This window comes from Pyrgilauda ruficollis, unplaced genomic scaffold (assembly GCF_017590135.1).
Source record: "Pyrgilauda ruficollis isolate IOZ18807 unplaced genomic scaffold, ASM1759013v1 scaffold3, whole genome shotgun sequence".
Taxonomy (NCBI): Eukaryota; Metazoa; Chordata; class Aves; order Passeriformes; family Passeridae; genus Pyrgilauda; species Pyrgilauda ruficollis.
Genome location: NW_024524377.1, coordinates 7,882,191 through 7,903,998, shown reverse-complemented (window position 1 = coordinate 7,903,998; position 21,808 = coordinate 7,882,191). Strand labels below are relative to the sequence as shown.

General features: G+C 41.3%; 1 protein-coding gene across 11 annotated transcripts in view; it reads left to right on the top strand.

The window, feature by feature from the left end:
• Positions 1-21,808, top strand: part of KALRN (kalirin RhoGEF kinase) — a 472,671-nt gene that overhangs the window by 160,981 nt on the left and 289,882 nt on the right. For all 11 annotated transcript variants that reach the window (XM_041473008.1, XM_041473009.1, XM_041473012.1 and 8 more), the window contains exon 3: positions 5,251-5,365. In XM_041473008.1, coding sequence (XP_041328942.1) covers positions 5,251-5,365 — 115 coding nt within the window. The remainder of the gene's footprint in view (positions 1-5,250; positions 5,366-21,808) is intronic.

The window sequence follows — 21,808 nt, the reverse complement described above, 5'->3', positions numbered from 1 at the left end:
GCTTGTTGTGGGAGCTAAAATTTTCATCACTTGCACTAGAATTACCTGATTGGAACCAGCTGAACTGGAGGGTGGTCACCCAGCTAATCCTGTGTATGACCCTTGCAACAAATTAGTCTGTCTTGAAGTTGCAGGACTTTTAGTACAGAAATTTGCTCACAGTAAGCCCAGTAGCAAGCAGACTCTCAAAGAGCTTAGCTATGACAGATAAAGGAATGTTATTTTAAGACTCTGGATACCAATTCCTTGATACTTTCCTTTCCTAGGAAGTCTGTCAATTAGATTTAGAAATCCAGAGTGTATTGTTTATCACTGTATTGAAGTGCCTGACATCAGCTGAGCTCCGTCTGTCTCCTGGCTCTCTTCATTATAATTCATTTTTTCACCATATTTTGGACTGAAATACCTGAAGAGAATTATTTCAGCTCCTCTGGAAACTCACTTATGGTCTCAGTAGAGTCTACAGCATCAAGATTGATCAGCTTATGATCTGCAGGGTCAGATGAAGTGGTGCATTCACTTGAACTGCAATAGACATCTGAACAGGGGCCAGAGACACCGTGTGCTACTCCTGCTTCCGTTGCTGCTGTGCTGCAGGATGTTAGAAAAGGTTCCTGGGAACCTTTACATGTGTGGACATTTGCCTGTGTGTCTGGCTAATACTTGTGAATTCATGCTTGTGAAGAGAGTGTAAAAGGAAGCAGAGGATTTGAATCCCTTAAAAGTGGGTCTCTGCAAGCAGGTAAGGATCATGGTGGAAGGGCTGATAGAACTGGAGAGAGGCAGCTTGAAAACAGAGCTTGATAAAATCATTATCTGCTGTATACAAGCAGCCTGCATTAACGGAAACTAATAATTTCCTGTCCTCAACAGGCCTCAACATAGCTGGAATTTCAGTTTATTGTGTATTAACAGGGATGATTGTACCTCAGGACGCAGAGATTTTGAGACTGGTAAAGCCTGTACACAGAGTTCACATCACTAACACTTTGGGATGGCCAATTTCTTGGCTTACCTGTGGGCAGCTGGGGCCACTGTAGGCAGAACTATTTGGGCCCACCACTAAGAGGTGTTCAGGCAGCTGCCAGAACAGGGATCCTGTCACTGGAGTCTCTTTCCCCTTGGTTGCAGGCTTGACTGGAAATGTGGTCATCAGAAGGCTGCTAACTGTGCTTCCTGCCTGCATGCAGGTTTTCTGAGCTTTCTTTAAGGTTTTCTTTTAATGTGGAATGCATCACAATGCCTTGTGCCATCACTGCAATGTCCCCTGCATGATTTGTGGAGGAAGAATTAAGTGATCTTACTTCTGGGAATAAACCCTGAATTTAGCTGTGGGTTCTTATAGGATAGAAGAAAGGGAGATGGGAAGAACTGGCAAGGAAGCCACTGACAGGAAAGGCCATCAGCAAAGGATTTTGTAAGAGAAATGCAAGGCATACATGGCTAAATATTTGTTCTCAGTGTACTCTGTGCCCTGAAGAGCGTGTGTTTTTCTAACTCTTTTTTCCAGAGCACTAATAACCAGACCATCTGTTTGCCTCTCTAAATCAGAGCAAAGCTCATGAAAAAACAACTTGAAAAACAGTAAGAAATTATCAGCTGTTTGTTTTAGCATTTAATAACTGTAATTAGCAAACCTAATGACATGTTTGATTATTTCATCACAGTTTTTCGAGTCCAGGGGGAGGCAGGAGATGGGACTTATTGATTAGAGCAATTGAGACTCCTGGCTTCCTTCTAGTTTTTATTGTCTTTTAAAACAATGTGCTGAGTAGCTCTCTGAAGACTGTGCATGAGCAATTGGTGCAGAGATCGTGGCTGACTTGGGGCAGGATTTGTCTCCTTCAGTGGATTGGTAACAAGCAGAGTCTCAAGCACTGTGAAGCTCCAACACAGTGGATCGAGTCAGAAAACCTCATTTCTTTTCCTGGTTCTTCAAGTGACTCACTGTGGCATCTGGGCTGAACTTCTTCCCCTCTTAGTACTTTAATATTCCCTTCATTAAAAAGATAATAATAAAGAAAAGGAATGGTATAGACAGATTCCCTGCACAGCCAATGCCAGAAGGTTTTCTTCTCTTTTATTGTGTGTTGCTACTTCTCAGCAAGCTCCTTTAGAGGAGATGAGCATCCTTATGTAGGCATATTCAATGGTGGCAATATCCCCTTCAGTCTTCCTAGAAAAGCACAGATTTTGAGTAACAAAATGTAACAAAAACTCTGCATATTATCAGTATTTAAGAGAGTAAACCACAGTTACTGAACTCTGCAAGCCTGACAGTGAGTTAAGCACACAGTGTTTAATTAGTGTTTAATAGTTTGTTCTAGAAGAAATCTGATGTTTCTTCATACGGTCTTTATACGGTCTCTTGGTAAAATTGTAAATTATGTAGGCATTCATAAAAATTAGTGATTTCTCAGTAACTAGGATTGCATGGACTTGAAGGAAGCAATTGAAGGATTCTAATATGTACGACGTATTTGTAATAACTTCACTCTATTGCTCAAAGCCTAGGGCTGCACTTTTATCACAAATGAGAAACATTTGTTTCTAAACTTTGCATGTCTTGATATTTTACCCAAGTCTCCTTGTTTCTGTGTGCTGTAGGACTAGAAGGAATCAGTCTGGGTGCTTATTTATCCTTCCATCACCCAGAAATATCCAACTGGGTCATCATGCAACCTTCCTCCTCCAATGAGAATTAACCCATTTTCTCTGGTCTGTCCTGGTAACTTCTGATCCTGTGCCTGAGCCTTATTTATCCTGCTTCCCTGAGGACAGTTTAGATGAACTGTTGAGGGATAGTTTTTATCCTGAAGCAAAGACAGGACAGGAATGTTCTGGATCCTATCTTCTTTTCTGTAGCTGAAATCTTTGGGTTGCTGTAACTGAAAGGATCAAGAATTTTCTGACTTAATATTTTTATCCTACCAGAATTTGCACAGGTTTCTATTTATTTATTTTGTAGAGCTCACTTTGGTGGAATGGTAGGTGTTAAAGGAGTCCCTGACCAGAAACACAATTTTTGGTTTACAAAGCCAAGGTGAATGGGCAGCATCAGAGTGATTAGTGCTGCTGGGCTGTGGGAAGCTCATGGCCCTTTCCAGGTGTTTCATATCCTCAGAGAGGATTATAAATGTGGTCTTGGATGTCTTCTGATCTCAAATCTTAGTGCTTTTCCACCTTGTACAAATATTTAGATTCTTGTGAATGAAGGAGAGGGAACCTGAATGAGTTGCAGGTAGTGTGTTCTTCTGGGATGCAGTTCAAGTTGAGGTCTCTGCTTCAACAAATATGTGGAAGCTTTTGAAAACCTTGGTTACATCTAGATATGATGGGAAAGGTTTCAAAACCTTGAAAAGCCTCTTGTGTTGAAAAAATATTTCCCTCCAGCTTTAGTTACTTGCATTGGTTTGCCATTCTATAGGCTGGCTTGCTTTTCTGTTGGACACATATCATGCATGATATAATGGTTTGGCATTGATGTGGTGTGTGAGATAATCTCAACAAAGGGAAAATGTACTTAAAATGAGGAAGCTTTTTTCATAAAAAACATCTGAACATTTAGATGAGTTTATTTCCTTGTAAATGGAATAGTTTTTTACATTATGCCCCGATTTTCATCCTATGTGGCAGAGGCATGGATCTGCCAAGGTGACACTGAATTCCACTGAAGGTGGACCTTCCTCCTCACCTTCATGGTGCAAAGCCAAAGGCAAATAGAAAGCACAGAGATTTGGGTGGAGATTAGGCAGGACAGTTTTTGCTCTCCATATGTACCCCTGTCTGCATGAGGGCTCAAAATAAAGATGACATCTGTTGTTTGCCTCTCAATTTGTATCCCTGGATAAATCAGATGCAACCTGGCTCCAATGGAGACTTGTACAATGCAACCCTTCAGGTGCATTGCATCCCCTGAAAACCATGGGTACCAGTGGCATCTCTGTTTGTAGAGATGAAGTTTGTGTAAGAGACTCTGTCTTGTACAGGCAGCAGTGCTGTAGAAGACTCTTTAGACAGACCTTAGCAATTAAAAATTATCTGTATTTTAAGAAAACTTATATATAGTAACAACAATGTGCCAGTAGCACAGGCTGCAGGTGTCCCAAGTCCTTAATGAGAGAGCACAGTGTGGATCAGTGCCAGAGATGTTCATGTCCTTGTGTAGCTTTTTCTTCTTGTTGGCCAAGTAAATTAGCTCAGAAAGCACATGGGTTTCCTTTCTCAGAAGTGATATTTCTGTTAAAGGGATTATACTTTCCATTGAGAAGTGCAAACTCATGTGCATTTTTGCAGCTTGTTTGCGAGGTCCTTGCAGTTCTGTACTAGCTTTTTGAGCTGTAGTTTAGCTGTAACTTTTCCCTAGATAACAGCACAGACATGTATCTAGCAACAGAATTCCTGGAAGAAATCCTGAGATAATATGTAAAGAATTAACTAAACATTGAATGAGGTACTAGATTTCAGTTTCACTCTTCTTAAACTTTATTTATAGGAGAGAATAAAATAAGGTGCTGCAGAATAGATTATATTTGCCCCTGTATTTGTGGTTGTATCGTTCAGGGTAGAGTTATTCCTTTATGGCTAATCCTTTAGAAAACTGTTGTGAAAGATAAAGGGCCAGACACTGACAGTTTAAAATAAATTATTTTTAAGACAGGAAAGCTACAGGAAACTTACCTCCCCCCCCCCCCCCCCAATAATCTGATTGTCAGCAACATTTTTTAAATGCAAAGCTTAGAAGACATGAACTTCTAATGAAAATTTTAAGTCAAATGAAGTACCCGATAGATTGGAACATTGGGCTGCATAAACATTACTGGGATACATCACTTCAAACTCGCAGAACATAGTAAACTATCTTGGAATGAACAGTGCAACACCCTTGGCAACAGTGAAAAATGCTTTCACTTTTTGGTGTTGACCAGCTTAAAACTACCCCCACAGTAGGATTTCATTAGCATCTCCTGCTTGGAGTGGCAGATATATTAGATTTGATGGGATTAGGTGAAAGAAGAAGTGCTAGTAGCAATTTTCTTTGTGTGGGCTTTTTTTTTTTTTTTTCTTATATCCCCCATTTGGAGCTCCAGCAAATGCAAGCTTGTCTTCCTCAATTAGGCAAGTCTAAAAGCTACAAAGGGTGTGCAGACTCTTAAATGTGCTGTAATTTATATTTATCAATTCAGTGCACGTAGTTTTTTTGATGTGTGCTTCCTGTCTGATTTTCTAACAATCCTTTATTTTCCACAGGTGGCCGTGATAAACGAGGTGGTCCGGTCTTGACCTTCCCAGCCCGCAGCAATCATGACAGAATAAGGCAGGAAGACCTTCGTAAACTTGTGACTTATTTGGCCAGCGTGCCAAGGTAAAGCTAGAAAGAAAACACTTCAAAGCTTAGGGTGGACGGGTGGGTGGGGAACTTGTTCTTGGCAGTTGCTGATTTCCAAGTATTAACATTTAGTACCTTGAGTTCTTGGGGCGGAGGAACAAAAGTGTTCCCTTCCTCCTCCTGTGTGCGCTCCGGTGGTTTTTATGGCACACGTGGCAATGCAGGAGCCCCAGAGTGGAGGCAGTGGGAGCAAACCTGGGCTTCAGGCTTCTCACAGCCTTGAGGAGCAGCTCTCATTCTCCATGTTTCTGTGCAGCTCTTTTAAAGGAGTGCAAAGGGAGGAATGCTTAGAGGTCTGCAGTTAAATATAGCAAGCTGGAGAGAGCTTGCTGTCTGTTGTTGCTTTTTAATGCCTTGTGGGAGGTTTGGGAGCACTGGGGTAGGGGGCTGTAGTTGCTGGGGAGGAGAGAGTGCCTGTACAAAAAGGCAGATCTTCCTGCTCCAGTACTTTCCAGAGATTTCTCCAGGCTGGGGAAGGAACATGGGTGGACTTAGGAGGGAGCTTTCAAAGACAGGCGTTTCAAATTGTTCTGAATGTAAACCACCACCTTTCCCTGCATTAGTCTCTGTGGCTCTCTTCCAACAAGCAAGTCCCCATCCTTTTCCCAGGGATGCTGGAGGAAAGGTGTGTTGCCAGAGCATATTTATTTTTCAAGCCTTGGGAGATCATTTATAGAGCTCAGTGCCCAGGGAGGTATTTCTGATCCAGCCTCAGAGAGTGAGACTACATATGCCCTCATCCAGCTTCCTTTTCCTACTTTTAAGCTTGTCAAATATCCTTGCCCAAAACCCTCAGCTGTTGAGGTGAGTGTTACCCCAGGGCAGGTGAGGGTCTGAGGAGGGTTGCAGGAACACATCCTGTGCCACCCAGGAGCTCCTTCTCTTTTAAACCCCTGGAACATGAACTGTTAAACAATGTTCATGTTTTGGCAAAGAGCGTGAAGACATGAAGGACAGGGGGGGTGGCTGCATCTGGGGGTCAGTAGGTAAGGGTCTTGGAAATGCACTCTGTTCCTTAAACGTACAGTGTGCAGAGGATAAAGGTTGTGTTTGGTACGGAAGAGGGTTAAGGGCTGTTTGGAGACTTAATCACTTGGCTGAAGAGTGAGTAGCAAATGCAGCTATGTGTACCAGATCTGCCAGTGCTTGTATCCTGGACATCAGAAGTCCTCTGGTGATGCACTTTTTGCTCTGTTGAACTTCTGGTCATCAAGGTTTTACTAACAAGTGAGTCTGTTTGCTTTTCTCCCCACCTCCTCTCATTTCATCCTCTAGTAAGCTCCATTTTCAACCATGTTGTGAGAGAGATTACAGACATGCTTGGGGAGCAGTAGGTCACTCCCTGGGGGAGTGTGTGTCCCAGAGCTTGGCAATCCCCCCGCAGCTGCTGCAGTCATGAACCTGGTCCTCTACATCTTATCATTTTTTGCATGGTTGCAAGTATGAAGATATGACATTGCCCTAGATTGCAACCAATTGTGGAGCAAAAATGACCTTCTAATGTGTCAACCTTTTTTATTAATCGCTCTTCCCTCATAGAGGTGGCAGTAATAGAAAGATACATCCTTTCTGTTCCCCACTGTCACACAACTGAATCAGTTAGCTCAACCTTTGATGCTGCTTTTAGTTGCCTCACTCTGGATCAGTGCAGCAGTGATTTTTCTGTGATAATCCAGAACCTGGGGTCTGAGCTATGTGAAGGAGCCAATACAAGACCTGCCTGCCTGTCTCCCTAGGAGCACTAAAAACCATTCTCCTCCTGGTGATCACTACAAAGCCTTGTTCTGTCCTGGTACATGAAGCCTTTGGAGGGTGTCTCTCTAGTTATACCAGAGAACATCCTCTGGTGAAATCATGAAAATGTGCCCAGCAGTGAGGGACTGGCTATGCATGGAACACTTTCTCTGGCTTCCCAAGAGTCCTTGCAGATTGGATCTCTGGAGGTATTAACTGGAGTACTGTCTCCTTCTTGGGATGTTTGCACATTGAGAGGTGTGCAACAGACAGCAGTAAGAGTGATCAGAGGTCTTGAAAGTGTGGCCTGTCAAGGAAGGATTAAAAGGGTAGAGGTTGTTCAGTCTAGAGAGGGAAAAGCACGTGCAAGCATGTTGTGATGCTGCAAAAGGAAAAGGTTTGTAGGGCAAAGGCAAACAAATATGTTACACCAAAGCAAGTAAAGATTAGGCTTGATGTGAGGAAAAGATTTCTAATGGATTCCCATTAGCACTATAAGACATCCGTTTTTTTCCTTAAATCCTTCTGTTGCTGTATAGACAAGCCTCTGGCATTGATATAAATGTTATGGAGAGGGTATGGTGGATCAGGAGGTTATTTCTCCTAGTTCTTCCTAGTCCTGTTTTGTCTGGTGCAACAGCTGTGAACTTGCTGCTCTAGGAGGGAAATGTGACCACAAACTTCATGAGTTTGGCACGTGGGATTGTATAACCTGTGTGGTGTAAGGAAACACTGAAAACTCATTTTCCCTAACATTTTGTTCACTTTAACAAGGGCAAGCAGCAGAGCTTTCAAACTTATTTATGTTTTGGAAACAAATATATGGAAGGAACAGTTGGAATTCTTATCACTGGCTCTCAGTTAATGTTTATTCCAAGATGAGTGCTGTAGCTACTAACATCAGCCATCCACCAAAATAAACAATTTCATTAGCAGAAACTCTGAACAGGATGTCAGAAGGAATTGCTTGAATGTTGAGTGCTAAAAGGAGAAGAGTTTTCTGTGCTAGCTGAAAAAGTAGAAATTCTTCAGGAAAAAGACTGTAATTTATCATATTGACACCAGGATAATAATTCTTTCTTTATTCTTGGTGCATTGGTTTCTGAGTGAGACAGATTGCTCTCCACATTGATACTATCTGTCACTTAACCCTTGTTTTATATCTTAATGGAGGGGGCAGAGGTTGTGCAGTGCTGGGAGCTTGGGGCAGGTATGAGATTGGTGATGAAATGTGATGATAGATTAGGGTAAGTGAAACCAGGGTCTTGCTAGCAGTTTTAAAAATTTCTGATTCAGCTTTCTGCAGTTCCTTCTTCAAAACCAGAATAATAATGTGGGCTTTCTGAAAGCAGCTATGTGTGCTTGAGTTAGAGAAGAATAGTGAGGGCTTTCATGCAGCTGGGAGCCACAGTCAGGCAGGTGCCTGCAGGCAGTGGGGTTTCCTGCGTGGTTGAGAATTACTGCCTGGGGGTGAAGATCTAGCAACAGGGCTTGTTCCCATCCCGGAATGCTAACCTTTCATTCCACAGTGCCTGGGGTAATTTAAGGCTCCTGGAAGGTTCAAAAGCCTGATCCTGCAGTTTTGGGTAGGAGGAGGTTGTGAGTGGGTATCTGACACTGAACTAATGCGGCCCTGGTTCGGTGTCCTACGTTGGCTCTTTCAGGCACATCACAAGGTCCTTTTCTCTAAGCAGTTCCACTGTAATTAGTTACTAAGAAACGAAGACACTATTTATTAGATGTAAAGATAATTCCACGGATGCCAAGTTTCTACCACTCTGCCATTTTCTGCTTGGTTTACATTTGCACTAATGCTTTCTGGGTAGGCGAAGCTGTATTTCTTATGACTCAGGATAGCTTCTATTTACATGCAAATTTAAATGGATGCAATGTTTAGAAATTTGGAGGGCGTGACTGAATGTAGGATAACATGGTGTTTATGATCAGAGGAACTGAGGGAGAATTTTCTGGCCTTGCTGAAGATTTTATATTTTAATACCAGTGCAGTGCCATCTATTCCAGTAAACTGAGCTTTGATTTATGTGTGTGTAAATGAAACTAGCACCAGGCCAATCTCCTCTGCTAGCCCTTTGGAATTACGAATTAAGTTATGCGTAGGCTATAGGAGGATAAAAAGGAGACAGAATATTATTAGCCTGAGTTATCTCCTCGCATGGTGAAGCAATATGATGAAGGAAATGTTCTCTGTCAGCTATAGTGAACCTTCCGGCTGAACACATCAATCTGTTCTGGAGCCAAGATAAGCAATCTTCTGTGCTCTCTGCAGAGGGGAAACCCGAGATGCCTCAGGGGCCTGTGTTTTTAAAGACATCTACTTTTTATTTGTGCTCTGTTCAAATAGCTGCTCAAATGTTTCCCTGTTCTGGGGGACATCCAGGGCTCGTAACAGCAGCAAAGTGTTTCCAAGGGCCAGCCCTATGTGTTTGAACAGCTCCTCAGAGCTGCCCAAGCTGGATGAGAGGTGCTAGGAGCAGTAAAACAACTGAAGGGCCCCTAATAATTAGTTTAATGACTGGGGCTTTGTAAAATTAGAAGAACAATGCAGGGGATGGCAAAATGTAGCAATACTCACCCACTCTTGGATTTATTTTAAGCTCTTCTCTGGTGACCTGTGGTACTGTGTATATTAGCTCCTCTGGCCGGGAGTAGTGTGAAACTCATTTTGTTGATTGATAGGAATTAAACCCTAGAGCTCTGCTTTCTGTTATGTGATCTTAGCACAGAAGGAGCTTTTGAAGACTTTTTTTTTTTTTTCCTGGAGGCTATTGTAGCTCTACAAAAATAGCCATCTATTTAAAAAATAGCACCAGGGATGTCATACTAATTTTAGTAACTAAATATCTGGTGCCATCAATAAGATAATTATTCCACCATACACTCGTTTCAAAATACAGCAGTAAAAAATGCAGTGAAGCTAATGAGCCTAATGGAGATGTAATATTTTCTTCAGATATAATTAACAAGTAATGTAAGGTATTTTGGAGAAAGGGGTTCATTAGAAGTAAATAACTGACATGAGTGCTGGTGAATTTAAGAGTGTTTTGCCACTCTGTAGCCAGTTCAAATCCAGCCTCTACCATACGTGGTATTTGAGTGTTATGTTTTTATCGCTCTGTTAGGAATTGGGGGACTTCTGTTGAAATATTGGTGCTCTTACTTTGCCCTTCTGAAAGGCTTCGGAGCTCACTGCTCTGTGTTGCTTCCTGTGTCCCCTTACTGAGCAGCTCAGGGCCGAGTTACACGTTCACTGCTTGTTGGAAATCAGCACTTCAGAAGAGGATCTCTGATCTCCTTCCAGCTGTGTTAATAACCTGTTGAGGCATTTTTATTCCTGGGTGAGTGGACAGTGGCTATAATTGATGTTGAAATTCTGCAGCAAGTGCCTACAGCTGCAAGCTTGGAAACTCCATTTACCAGAAGCTGCTAGAAAATGTGGACTTCCTAGAAGTGCAGAGAGAGTGACAAGAGCTGTGAGAGCAGGAGTTATGAGAAAAGACTGAAGGTTTTGGGGATGCTTATGTTCGAGAAGGAAAGTGAAGTGATCTGTTAAAATACTCTCTGCAAGCCTGAGCTAAAGTAAACAATTTAGTCTCGATGTACATGGAAAATGGGACAAAAAGAAAGTGATTAAAATCACAGATTGAAGGACTGGAATAGGTTTCTGTACCCTCCCCATCTTGGAGACCCTGTTAGGAGATGTGTCAGAAGAAACCCAGGTCTTGTCACTCCTGTCTTGCCACAGAGGTATGGAAACAACAGTCACTCCAGCTTTTGTGATTCTGTGTTGTATAAAGATGTGGGGTTTTTAAACAGATACACAATTTCCTATGTTTGTTTTTAAATCAGCCCAAACCTAAGGTAAATGGGAGGGCTGTGGTATCTGTTTCCAAATTATTTCCTGCTTTCATTGCCTGTTGCTGTTTTTCTGGCTAGCATAAGGTCCCATCTTGCACAGCTCTGGACCTAAAGCGGATGTCCTCTTTTTCTCTGCCCTCTGTGGGAGCTGAGAGTGCTCTCTGAGTGATTCCAGTCTGGTTACCTGCTGAGCCCTGTTCTGCTGTCCAGCTCCATAACAGTGCAACTGTTTTCAGACTGGTTTTGTGATGAGCAGCACAAAGAGCATGATACAAAGCTTTGCAGTTGATGTACTGTGAATTGCACAGCTCGTGTAGCCTTTTCCCTCAAAAGACTAATAAAAGGCAGGTAAGCTGGGCTCTGCATCTCACTTCTACCAGTAATCATTGATATGGGTCTAACAGAAGTCTCTGTTTATTGTGAAATAGAAGAAATGAGATTAACTTAATATTGAAATAAGCTTATGAAGATTTCATTATCTTGTTTCAGAATTGAAATAAATAAAGTTTGATGCTCTTACAAGAGTGAATTCCTTATTTAAAGTAAATTCCTTAAAGTACTTACCAAGAGATTTGCAGAGTATTTTCTAAGTTGTTTATTTTGTATCCAAACATTTTGTACTGTTTTGGAAGACCTGAAAGTCTTACTGTTTTTTTTCCCCACTAAGTTCTACAATATTTCTTTATTCTTAAGTATAGCTTGCTCCATTTAATTATATTTTAATTGTATTCCAATAAATAATTGAAGTTACTGATTGCCACATGCAGAGAAACTGGGATTTCAACTTGTCATTGTGTTCTTAAGCATTGTATTCAACACTCAACATCTGCTTAATTTTAGGCTATAAATCTGCAATTGAAAACAGTTAATATGAATGAATCCCCCATTTATTATGTCTGAATTATTTCCAAGGCAATTGTTCTATTTTACAGTGTAGGGGAGGGAGTTCAGTTTTCTCTTACTGCCAGTGTCATGCTGAGATTTCAAAGTCATGTTGGGTTCTTTCTGGTTCACCTAACATCTCCAACACAAATTCAGTGCGTTAATAATTTGAAGATTTAGGATTGCAGAGGGTAGCCCTACAGGCCAAGTTTAGCATAGAAGGAAAATGCACAGGTCTGGAAGAGAAGTTGTCTTTGCTGGCACTGGCTCTTTCCTTGGCTGTTTTCCAGCCGAGTGGGAGCTCAGTTGTACCTTCTTCAGTGGAGTCAGTGGATGGGGTTTGTGGAGGGCACATGTCCAATGGAATAAAAGGTTGCTGTTTTACTCTGTACTCCTCCCAGGCAGCAAAATTAAGCATCTCTGCCCAGTTCAGGTCCAATGCCTTTTGGTTTTACTGGTCTGACCTCTTTGGTTCAGCCCTGCCCTCTCAGCTGCAGTGTTTCTCCTCCCCCCAAGCAGGGCATTCAGGCTGCAAACTCAGAGCAGCCAGAAGGATGGCAGTGAGTGGATTCCTTCTCACAGCCCCTGTCTGCCCATGTCCTCTGTACTGCAAACAGCCAAAAGGTGCTGCTGCCCAGCCACAGCTCTGCAGTACCACCACACCTGGCTTCTCTCTCTCTTACTGGGAGGGGAGCCATGGGAGGGCTGTTAAAACTCTCTGAGCAAGTCAGAGCTGCCTCTGGCAGTGCTTCCTGCGAGGGCCAGGAGGGCTGACCTGGAGACAGCTGCCTCCTGTATGGGTGGTGATTCTGTGCAGTGGCATCACCTCAGTCCTCTCAAGATTTGGTGGCCTTTGCCAAGGGTCTGAGCTTTGTCAAAGTCCTGAGAAAACCTCAGCTGTCTTCTCAGGGGAGCCTCAGTTGCTACGCAGCTCTCCTGCAGGGGCTGTGGAGTGCTGATTCTGGCTCTCTAACACAAGACGGGTGCCCATCCTGTGCAGCCATGCCCTGTGTTGCTGTATTTGTTAGCAATGTTGTGCATAGTACCTCACTGCATTTCCAACAGAGGATTCTGTCTGGGAGGGGTTCTGCTTGGATTTCTCCAAATCCGGATCAAGCAGCAAAACAACCCCTGTCACCATGTATGCCACCACTGCTGGTTGTCCACCATGGCCTAGTGCCACCCAGTGGTGCTGGCAGGGTCTGGGGCCTGATCCCATCCCCTGAGTTGTCTCACGTAGAGCTGTGCTGCACACTCTGATTTTGAGCTCTGTCCAGGCCCTCAGTCTGGGGATTAGATCAGCATTGTTCCTCCTCCTAAATGGCTTTTGCATGTTGGTTGTACCGGCATCTGCTGCCTGAAAGAAGGAGCTGAGGTGATGGAGAAAAGGCAGAAACTTGTAAACTAGGCTATATCCTGCACCCATTCACTGGTGAGGGAGCTGGCGGGCACCACAGTCTGCTATAAATTTTATGCAGAGCACCATTTTCTCCATCCTCTTCTTCAGTGGCTCTCTGAGAAGTGTTTTGTGAGTTTCTGCAGCACACCTCCCCATGCTGCCGTCCCTGGCCTTGGCCACTCTAGTCCTGGTGGAAAGCTCTTGCATGTTCCTCATGGGCCTTTTAACCACCAGATCTGTGGCTCCACAATGCTCCATGAGGTCCAGGCAGCAGTGACTAGGAGAAATCCTTGGAGAAGGTAGGCGTGTGCTAATGTGAGCAGTAATTCAGAGAAGCTAAAATTAGCAGACAGAGAGGTTTTGTGGGAGCGTCTCGCTGGCAGCAGAGCTGGCACAGGCTGTGCGCAGTTCCCTCCTGAAGCTGTCAGCAGCCGTCAGTGGAATATGCAGCAGTTCAGCCAATCCTGAATTTTCTTTTAGGCGATCTCTTTCCTACAGTTTTTGCAGAGACTGTAAAATAGTTTTTGTCTCATTCACTATGGATGCTTGTGTTCCTCATCAGTAACCCCAGTATGTGCTATATCCTTTTCACTATTACAAATTATTACGATTTGGAAGTGGCTTATGCCATCTCTTCATGAATGTCATTAGAAGCAGGAAAACAACTGCTTTGCTTTGCAGTCTGCTTTGTAATGGGCATATTGTCCAAGGTATCTCAATGTCAGTGGAAAGCTCTTCTAGACTCCCATGGAGGACGGATGAGACCTTTATTGTGTGCCAATATGAAGTAAGTAATGGGAGACACAGGAGTGGACTTGTCTGAGCCTAGACAGGCTGATCCTTATCCTCTCTGGATGCATGGAGGTGTTGGGGATGCTGCTCCAAAGTCTGGGTTCCCCAGTGCACAGCTGGGGTAGGACTGAGGATATGTTTTCAGGAATATAATTTTAGCCGTATCTCCAAATGAATAATAAAAAGCTGATGCTATCATGCTGTCTGTCAGTCACTGTTAAACCAAATCTGTCAGAGAAAATGCTCAAGAATATTACATTTCTACAAATTTAATGAAAATAGACAGCTGCATCAGAGAAAGAGACCTAATTAGTGTCCACAGAGAGGAGAAGGTGGTCTGAACCCAGCCCTTCTCAGAGACTGGAGGTGTGCAGGTATCCCTAGATCATGTAAGAGGCACATTTGTTATTAACCATTAGAGAGTCAATGTGCAAACCACTACCAAGGCAGTACTCATGCTCATAAAAGCACATGCTAGTTTATGGTATGAGAAAATTTGATCATATTGAAGTAGAACAATGACCAATTCATGGTAACATGTGGGATTGAGCAGGCTGATGTTCTTATAGCATGGAAAGTATGGCTTGGGACTGGCAAGAATTGTCTCAGAGGTTGGGATGCTCAGTTCCCTGCTGTTTGCAAAGGGAATTGGAATCCAAGTTGGGTAGACAGTTGTGTCATCAATGGTTTCTTTTCATTTTCCACAAGGTGTTCCTAACCAAGTCTGGGGTGTTTTATGCTTTCCTTGTGGATCCTGGCACTGCTTCAGAGTTCCCTGTGGATCCTGCAGCACTGCGTGCAGTAAAACATAATTGTAACTCTGTGGTGTGTGACTCTTGGGCTACTTAGATTAAGAGAAAGAAAAAAAAAAAGAGAAAAATTCTTTAATGCAAAGTAAAATCATAAATAAGAGAAATAATTCTAGACTCTCTCCTTTTCCCCCAGGAAAAAGTAGCAAAGTGTAATTCAGACATGCTTTTGGCTTGGCAAACGTTGTCTGGTTAGCAACGTGTGCCACAGTGTATTTTTCTGCTATTAACAGGGGAGGATTGGTTTCCCTGACTGTGTACACAGGGCTTTATTTTATGTCTAACTTTAAAGAGAAGCCTTAGTCTCTAGAGAATTTTCTAGTGATGTAATATTTTAGAAAGAACCTTTGTGGTACTTCACCAACACGGCAAAGCACCAAAACAGCTTTCCCTTGTCCTGCAACTGTTTTCAGGGAAATCTTCCACCTCTTAAGCATGCCCACACTACTGTGCAAACAAGAGAAAATAGGAACCTGCTGAAAGCTTGATGCTGTATTTACAAGGGACATCTTTGCTGAATGGTCCTTTTGGTTAAAGTTAGTGAATAGAAATTGTAATAGAGCATGGGCTTTGTAGAATAATTGCATCTCTCTCCAAAAATCATAGCAGCAGCTCATCTCCAGCCAGATCAGTCTGCTTTCATATGTCTTTCCTGTCCCTTTCCCCTATTTCTCATGGGAATACAAGAATTGATAGTCTCTAATATTAATGCTGTATTATTAGAAAAGTTTCACTTGAAGGATAAGTTAAGTTTTAGAGTTTGTTTATTTATTTGAGGATCTGCCAAGCCAGATGCTCATGCTATGGATGTTGTCATTGAGGATTGAATAAATACTACTTTTTGAAGTTCAGTTTGACATAATTACTAATTAAAAGTTATTTTTGCTTGGTAAACCATGTTAAACTGATATTAAACTGTATTAACTGATATTTTATAGCCTGAAGATAGAAAACTCTGAGTGATTTTGTTATAGATATGCTGCATGAGGCAGAAGTACACATCTCTTTAACAATGTGCACTGATTAGCCCCCTAATTTCTGGGAAGCAGGGTCTGAAAGCTGCCTTTCCCAATCCTGAATTGGAAGCACTCAGTAGGAAATTGGCCATGTACCATTTCACCATGCAGCAGTTCAAGGGAGTGGAAGAATAATTTAGGGGAGAAGAGTAATCGCAAAAGTATCTGATTAACTAATGGGTGATCTTGTACATAGGAAGCAGTTTATTAACATTCCTTGTTAATAAACTGTTAGTCTAAGAATTTCCTTTCTGGGCTTTTGAAATTGGTGACAAGTCAGTATTTCCAGAAGCTGAAGTCTATTTTGAAGTCTATTTTGTCAATAATGTGCTCACATTGCTCTTTTAGAGGCAACTGACTTTTTAATTGTTTTTACAATAAAAGCTTTTTTTTTTTTTTTTTTTTTAAATAAAAATTTTTTTTTTTTTTTTTTTTTTTTTGTGGGAGGATATAGGTGCACAAAGAACTTTAACTGTGTTCATGCTGCCTTGAAAAGATGCCAGAAGTCAAATGTGTAATTAGGGATTCTGTTAAAAGTTTAATTCCTATACTTGTGAACATTTTTTTGGCAGATAGCTTTTTGTGTCATTGCTTTCCTTTTGTCTTTCTTGTTCTCTTGGCCAAGAAGTTCCTTTTCAGAGGAAATTGTTGTAGACCTTCTGGGGTGTTATTTGTTCTTTGTCAAAGTCCAGTTTTGTTTTAGGGTGAAATACTCAAAAGCATCATATAAGACCCTGTTTTATTTGACACCTGGTTACTCGAGGAAATTGTCTTTAAAATCCTTCATGAGATGTTACATTTTAAGATGATACAACAAGTTATTTTAGCATTCTTATAATGTAGGTTTGTTCTTGCAGTGTTAAAATTGAATATTTCTAATGCTGGGACACTCTCTGTTCTACATCACGTAGGTTCAAATATTGGTCAAGTTCTAAAAGCTAATGATAAACTATTTTAGATAGGGCAGAGAGAAGATCAAAGAAATTATTATCACCAGATGATGTAACAGGATTTTTGGGGTGGATTTTAAGGTAGTTGGAAGCAAATTAATATATGAGGTAATTTTATGAGTTAGTCTCAATTGATTTATCAAACCATTAGTTCTTCCTACCTTTGATGTGTGCCTCCTGTGAAAATTACGGGATTCCCCTGTTGGTTCTTCCAGGCTACAGCTGACTTCAACAGAATCTGAATGAACTTGAAATATATATCTGCTCTGCAAACAGAATCAGGCAACAAATGAATCTCAAGACAACAGACTAGAGAGGATTTTTCTAGGCAGCCATTGCCAAGCTCTCAGACTTTTCCACAAGTCCTGTACAGGGCACCACTTCTGCCAGATCAGTCCACATCTCACAAACAGGATGAGACCCTGACTGCTTGAAGACTTAGGATTTATTATCTGTCTGTGTCATACAAGCAAAATGCAAGAGACACAGAAAAATAACAACATCCATGCAAATTCAGATCAGAGTCAAGATGGCAGCTTATGCAAGGCCTTTTTCTACATATTCTTTGAACCAATAGCATAAAAGAAAAAGCGTAAAGTCATTGTACTCTAACCAATAAGAAAAGAACCCACGTAGGTTTAACATTAACAAAAAAAACCTTCTATAAACCTCAAACAATACACAATCATTCATAATTTAAGATTGAAACTTTTTCTATCTTTACAAAGCATATATCTAGAACTTCCCACATCTTGCACTATCAATACATTCTTGTTCTTTCTTGTTCCTTATAAGAAATATAAATGTATTCACTTAGTTTTTAACTTCGTAGTTTCCCATGAGAAGGTTTAGAAATTTCCCAGCCTTTCTTAACTTTGTCTACTTTCTGAGGCCTTTTTGCACTTTCTAAAGTCTTTTACCTTTTTATAGTCCTACATTGTACATCTTAAGACAGAATAAATATTTTTATTCATTGTGTAAGTTGCCAGGGGCATAAGAAGGAAATCATCAAGGTGGAAACATGCATTCACCATGTCTGCTCTTAGTCCCAAATGAAAGGAGGATATCAATACTTTTTCAGGCTAACACATTAATTTACTACAATAGATTGGAAACTGATGCAAGACGTCAACCAAAGCAGTAAAAGGCCTGCCTGGCCTGCAGGCTTCTACTTACCGTGCCCTTTTACTAATTCTTGTTTAAGTCCTGTGATCCTCCTCTAGAAAAGCAGTCAAGTGTGATCATGTGTCCATCCATATCCAGCAAGTGCAAACATGTGCTTCATGCACCATCTTAATTGCTTAATCAAGCTCCCTCTATTGTGAGGCACAACCATACAAATGGGAACCAGATGGAAGATATTTTTATCAGGCAGGCCATGGGACTAAAGAAACATGGTCATTGAACATTGCTGTCCTTAAAAACCCCAGGGCTGGGATACAACAGCATCCATGCATCATCCCCACAATGTGATAATTCAATCAGCAGTCACTGTCATAAACCCAGACTCAATCTTACCTCCCCTTTCAGATACCAACAACCTGAGCTTGCTTAAGGGACATAAGCACACACTGACAATTATTTTAGAGGAGTTTATATCAAAGAAGGTTGAGACAGTTATTTACATTTGGAATCAGGGTTTTGGGTTTTTTGATTTTTTTTTTGAGTCATTAGTTTTGTAGATGATTTTAGCAATTTGCATAGCACAACCCTCATAAGAGACCAGTGCAGTATTCTTTTTGTTTTCAAGTGGTAGGAAAAAGTCTGAGTGTATTTGAGCTGTTTTCTCTGCTGTTTGTCAAGCCTGCTATAGCAACAGAGGTTTTAACTTGTTCTCCTTAGTTTTATGTTATAAAGCACTTAAAATTATGCATTAAGCTAATGCTCCTGTGGGTTCTAACTCAAATCCCCAGTAATTGTGCTTTTGGAGTCTTTTCCACTAGAGACTTCGAGTACTAGTTTGATTATGCTGTGATCACTGCTTTTACTCCACACAATACAAGAGGAGCAAAATCCTTGATTATAATTGCAGGCATGTTTATTTAGTCAGGCACTTGCCCAGTCCTGATTGACAGCCTGAATTGTGCAGCATGGTCATCAAAATGGGCAAGAGGTTTTGTGAATAACTCATGGCTTTGACAAACATTGTATCTGCAGGTTTGGTGGAAAAATCAGCAGTAATCAAATAGTTAAGAATTTTGGTATTTAGGCTGCCAGAACTGGGTTTTCAGTTAGCACCCCAATAAGATGGAGAATGCAAGTTCATGTTCTAGTCTCATTGTTTCTTCCACTGGCTGCAGACTCAGCAAGACAAATGTGCATTATTTTATATTGTCAAGGCTATCTTTGCAAGCAGATGGGCTAGAAAGCTAATTAAAAAAACCAAAAGCTTTGATTCTGGCAAAAAAATAGAAGTCTGTAGGACAACTCTAAATCCTCTGAATTAAATGGATGTTCTATGTCAATGCCATTCTATTGTCACACTTATAAATAAAATATGAAGGGGTCTACTTTCACATAGACCCATAAATGGGCTCATTTATGAGTTTAATAAAGCATGTGTATTCAGTACAATTAGATAGCCATATGTATAGAGCAATAAATAATTCCTATATAAAATCAGCGCACGTGTAACAGAGAATATATCCCAGCGTGGATAAAATAAGCACATGGTTAGATTATTAACTGATCTCTCTTATGCTTTTTTAAATTGACTCTGCGGTGGCCACAACTATTTGCAATTTTTCTGCAATTATGGATCTTCCCTGAGTCTGAAGATGTGGTAGATACAATATAATCAATGGAAGAATGCAGTGGCTTCAACAAAGTGTGGTATCATGCACAAGAAGGGGGTGAATAATCCAGTGAGGTTCACCTGACTCAGTCTCATCCCTTGGACTACAGTGCTCCAGCCAGGTGTAAAAAATGCGTAACTTGTGAAGTTATAATTGTTAATAATATTACAATAATATATAATAATAATATATAATTGAAGTTAAAGGAAAATAGTTACATATATTTGTGTTATCTCACATGCCATAGGCTTTTCTTATACTGGGGATGTGTCCAGTGCGAGGCTAGGGGTTTGCAGAGCAGCTGCAAAGTGGATTCTGTTGATTCTTGTCAGTTGTTTGCTGGCAGAGAGGGAAAGGGATAGCTATGGTTGTTCAACTTGCTACAGAAACCCACTGCACTGGGCCCATTTCTACCCAGGATGTTATACTGGCATTAGTTTAACTCACAGATAGGAAACTCATTAGTCTGGTGGAATAGATGTGGCCTGATGTGTGTTTGATGTGCCTGTTCCAGGCCAAATGAGTGGCTCGGTATTAGGCCAATAACCCTAGGTGCAGTATTTCAAGAATCTGCTCTCTCTGATTTTCATTACTGTGGGCTTGCTGACATCTACAATAAATTGTAAGTTCTCTGACTAGCAGATTCCTATCATTACTAACCTGGCATATGTTAATTTGTCAATATAATTTTCAGGTCTGTCAGCTGGAAAAGCACCACCTGGGGTATGTAGTTCCTGAGATGAATAGGTTGATTATCATTCACATGTGGCATTTGTAGATGGATTTGCCAGTGAAGTTTTATTGTGCTTTTGATAGAGAAGCAATATAGCTAATAAGGAAAAGGGATCAGGTAGTTGAAACTGGGCAATTACTTTTCAGAGCATTTATCTGAACCTGCTTTAGCTGATAAAAGAGTTCCTCTGGTTTTTCCAGTTATTGGTGACTGATAGGCAGAGGTACTGATGGAGAACTGAAATTATTTGTAATCGTGCTGAAAGTTCAGGACTGTAAGGGAAGAAGCATCATTGAAACTGTATTGCCATGACAGCAATGTGTGAGTTCCCATCAGAGTGGGACAGTGCCTGGCATGATGGATGGTAAACCTGAGCAGACCACACACTGGCACCTGAGGAGCTCAGTCTCCTGCAAAGATGAGAGCATCTGAGGCTGAAGAAATACCTCAAGTGATCTTGGGAAGACACTCAGAGAATGTTAGCTCAGAGAGTGACTCACCTGGGTTTGCACATTTATTGCCAGGGTTTTGACTGTTGGGATTCATTTTTGCTTTCCAGAAGCTTTTCAGATTCAGCTTTCTCACTCTGGGTGTCAATGGTGTTTTTTGGGTCCTCTACTACCTCTGAAATACTGAGTTTTCAAATTCTTTGTGCTCAGTCAGCTCCAGTGATTTTGATCTCTCCCACATTTATGTCTCCACACATGAAAAAGGATGATACCTCGTATCCAATAGCTTCATTGGCATGGCTTAGCCCCTCTTGCTAGACACAGTGAGAGAGAGCCTTTCTAGGAGGCAGATTCAGAATAAATGCATGTGAGCTAGAGGTTTTGGAGCTGTGTTGGGAATAGCTCATCAGTTTCCCCTGTCTCCTGAGGACTCTGTAAAAAGGACTTTTTCCACTCTCAATGCCATCATGGTATTTTTTTGAAAGAATGAGTAACGTCTGCTGTATGAATGAATACACAAAAATTGATTTTACAAGTGTATCTTACAACATAGATTGATTTTGTAGCTTCAGAGCAAGTCCTTCTGGATGTAATACAACAGGCAGTCTTCACTCAGCCTGGCATGGCAGGAAGCATCTATCTGATAAGTGAACTGTTTTAGGTAAATCATTGTGCCTACAAAAACCTGCTTTGTTTGTGTATGGGTGGAGCTCAAAAAGAGAAAAAAGAGTACCACTCATGTATTAGTCATGGTCAGTCCTCATTGTCGAACCCAGGGAAAAAAGAGGCATCAGCTTTTTAATTGTGCAATTCTAAAGAGAACTGAAATTCTCGTATAGTATCTAAACAGACCCATGGACCATGGAGTTTTTCTGGGATGGAGCACTCAACAATGCTTCCTAACAGATACACTGAAATCCAGTGTTTGCCCTTATGTCTGTGGATTCTGGCCAAAATCCTGTAAGTCTTAAGGAATAGTTATGC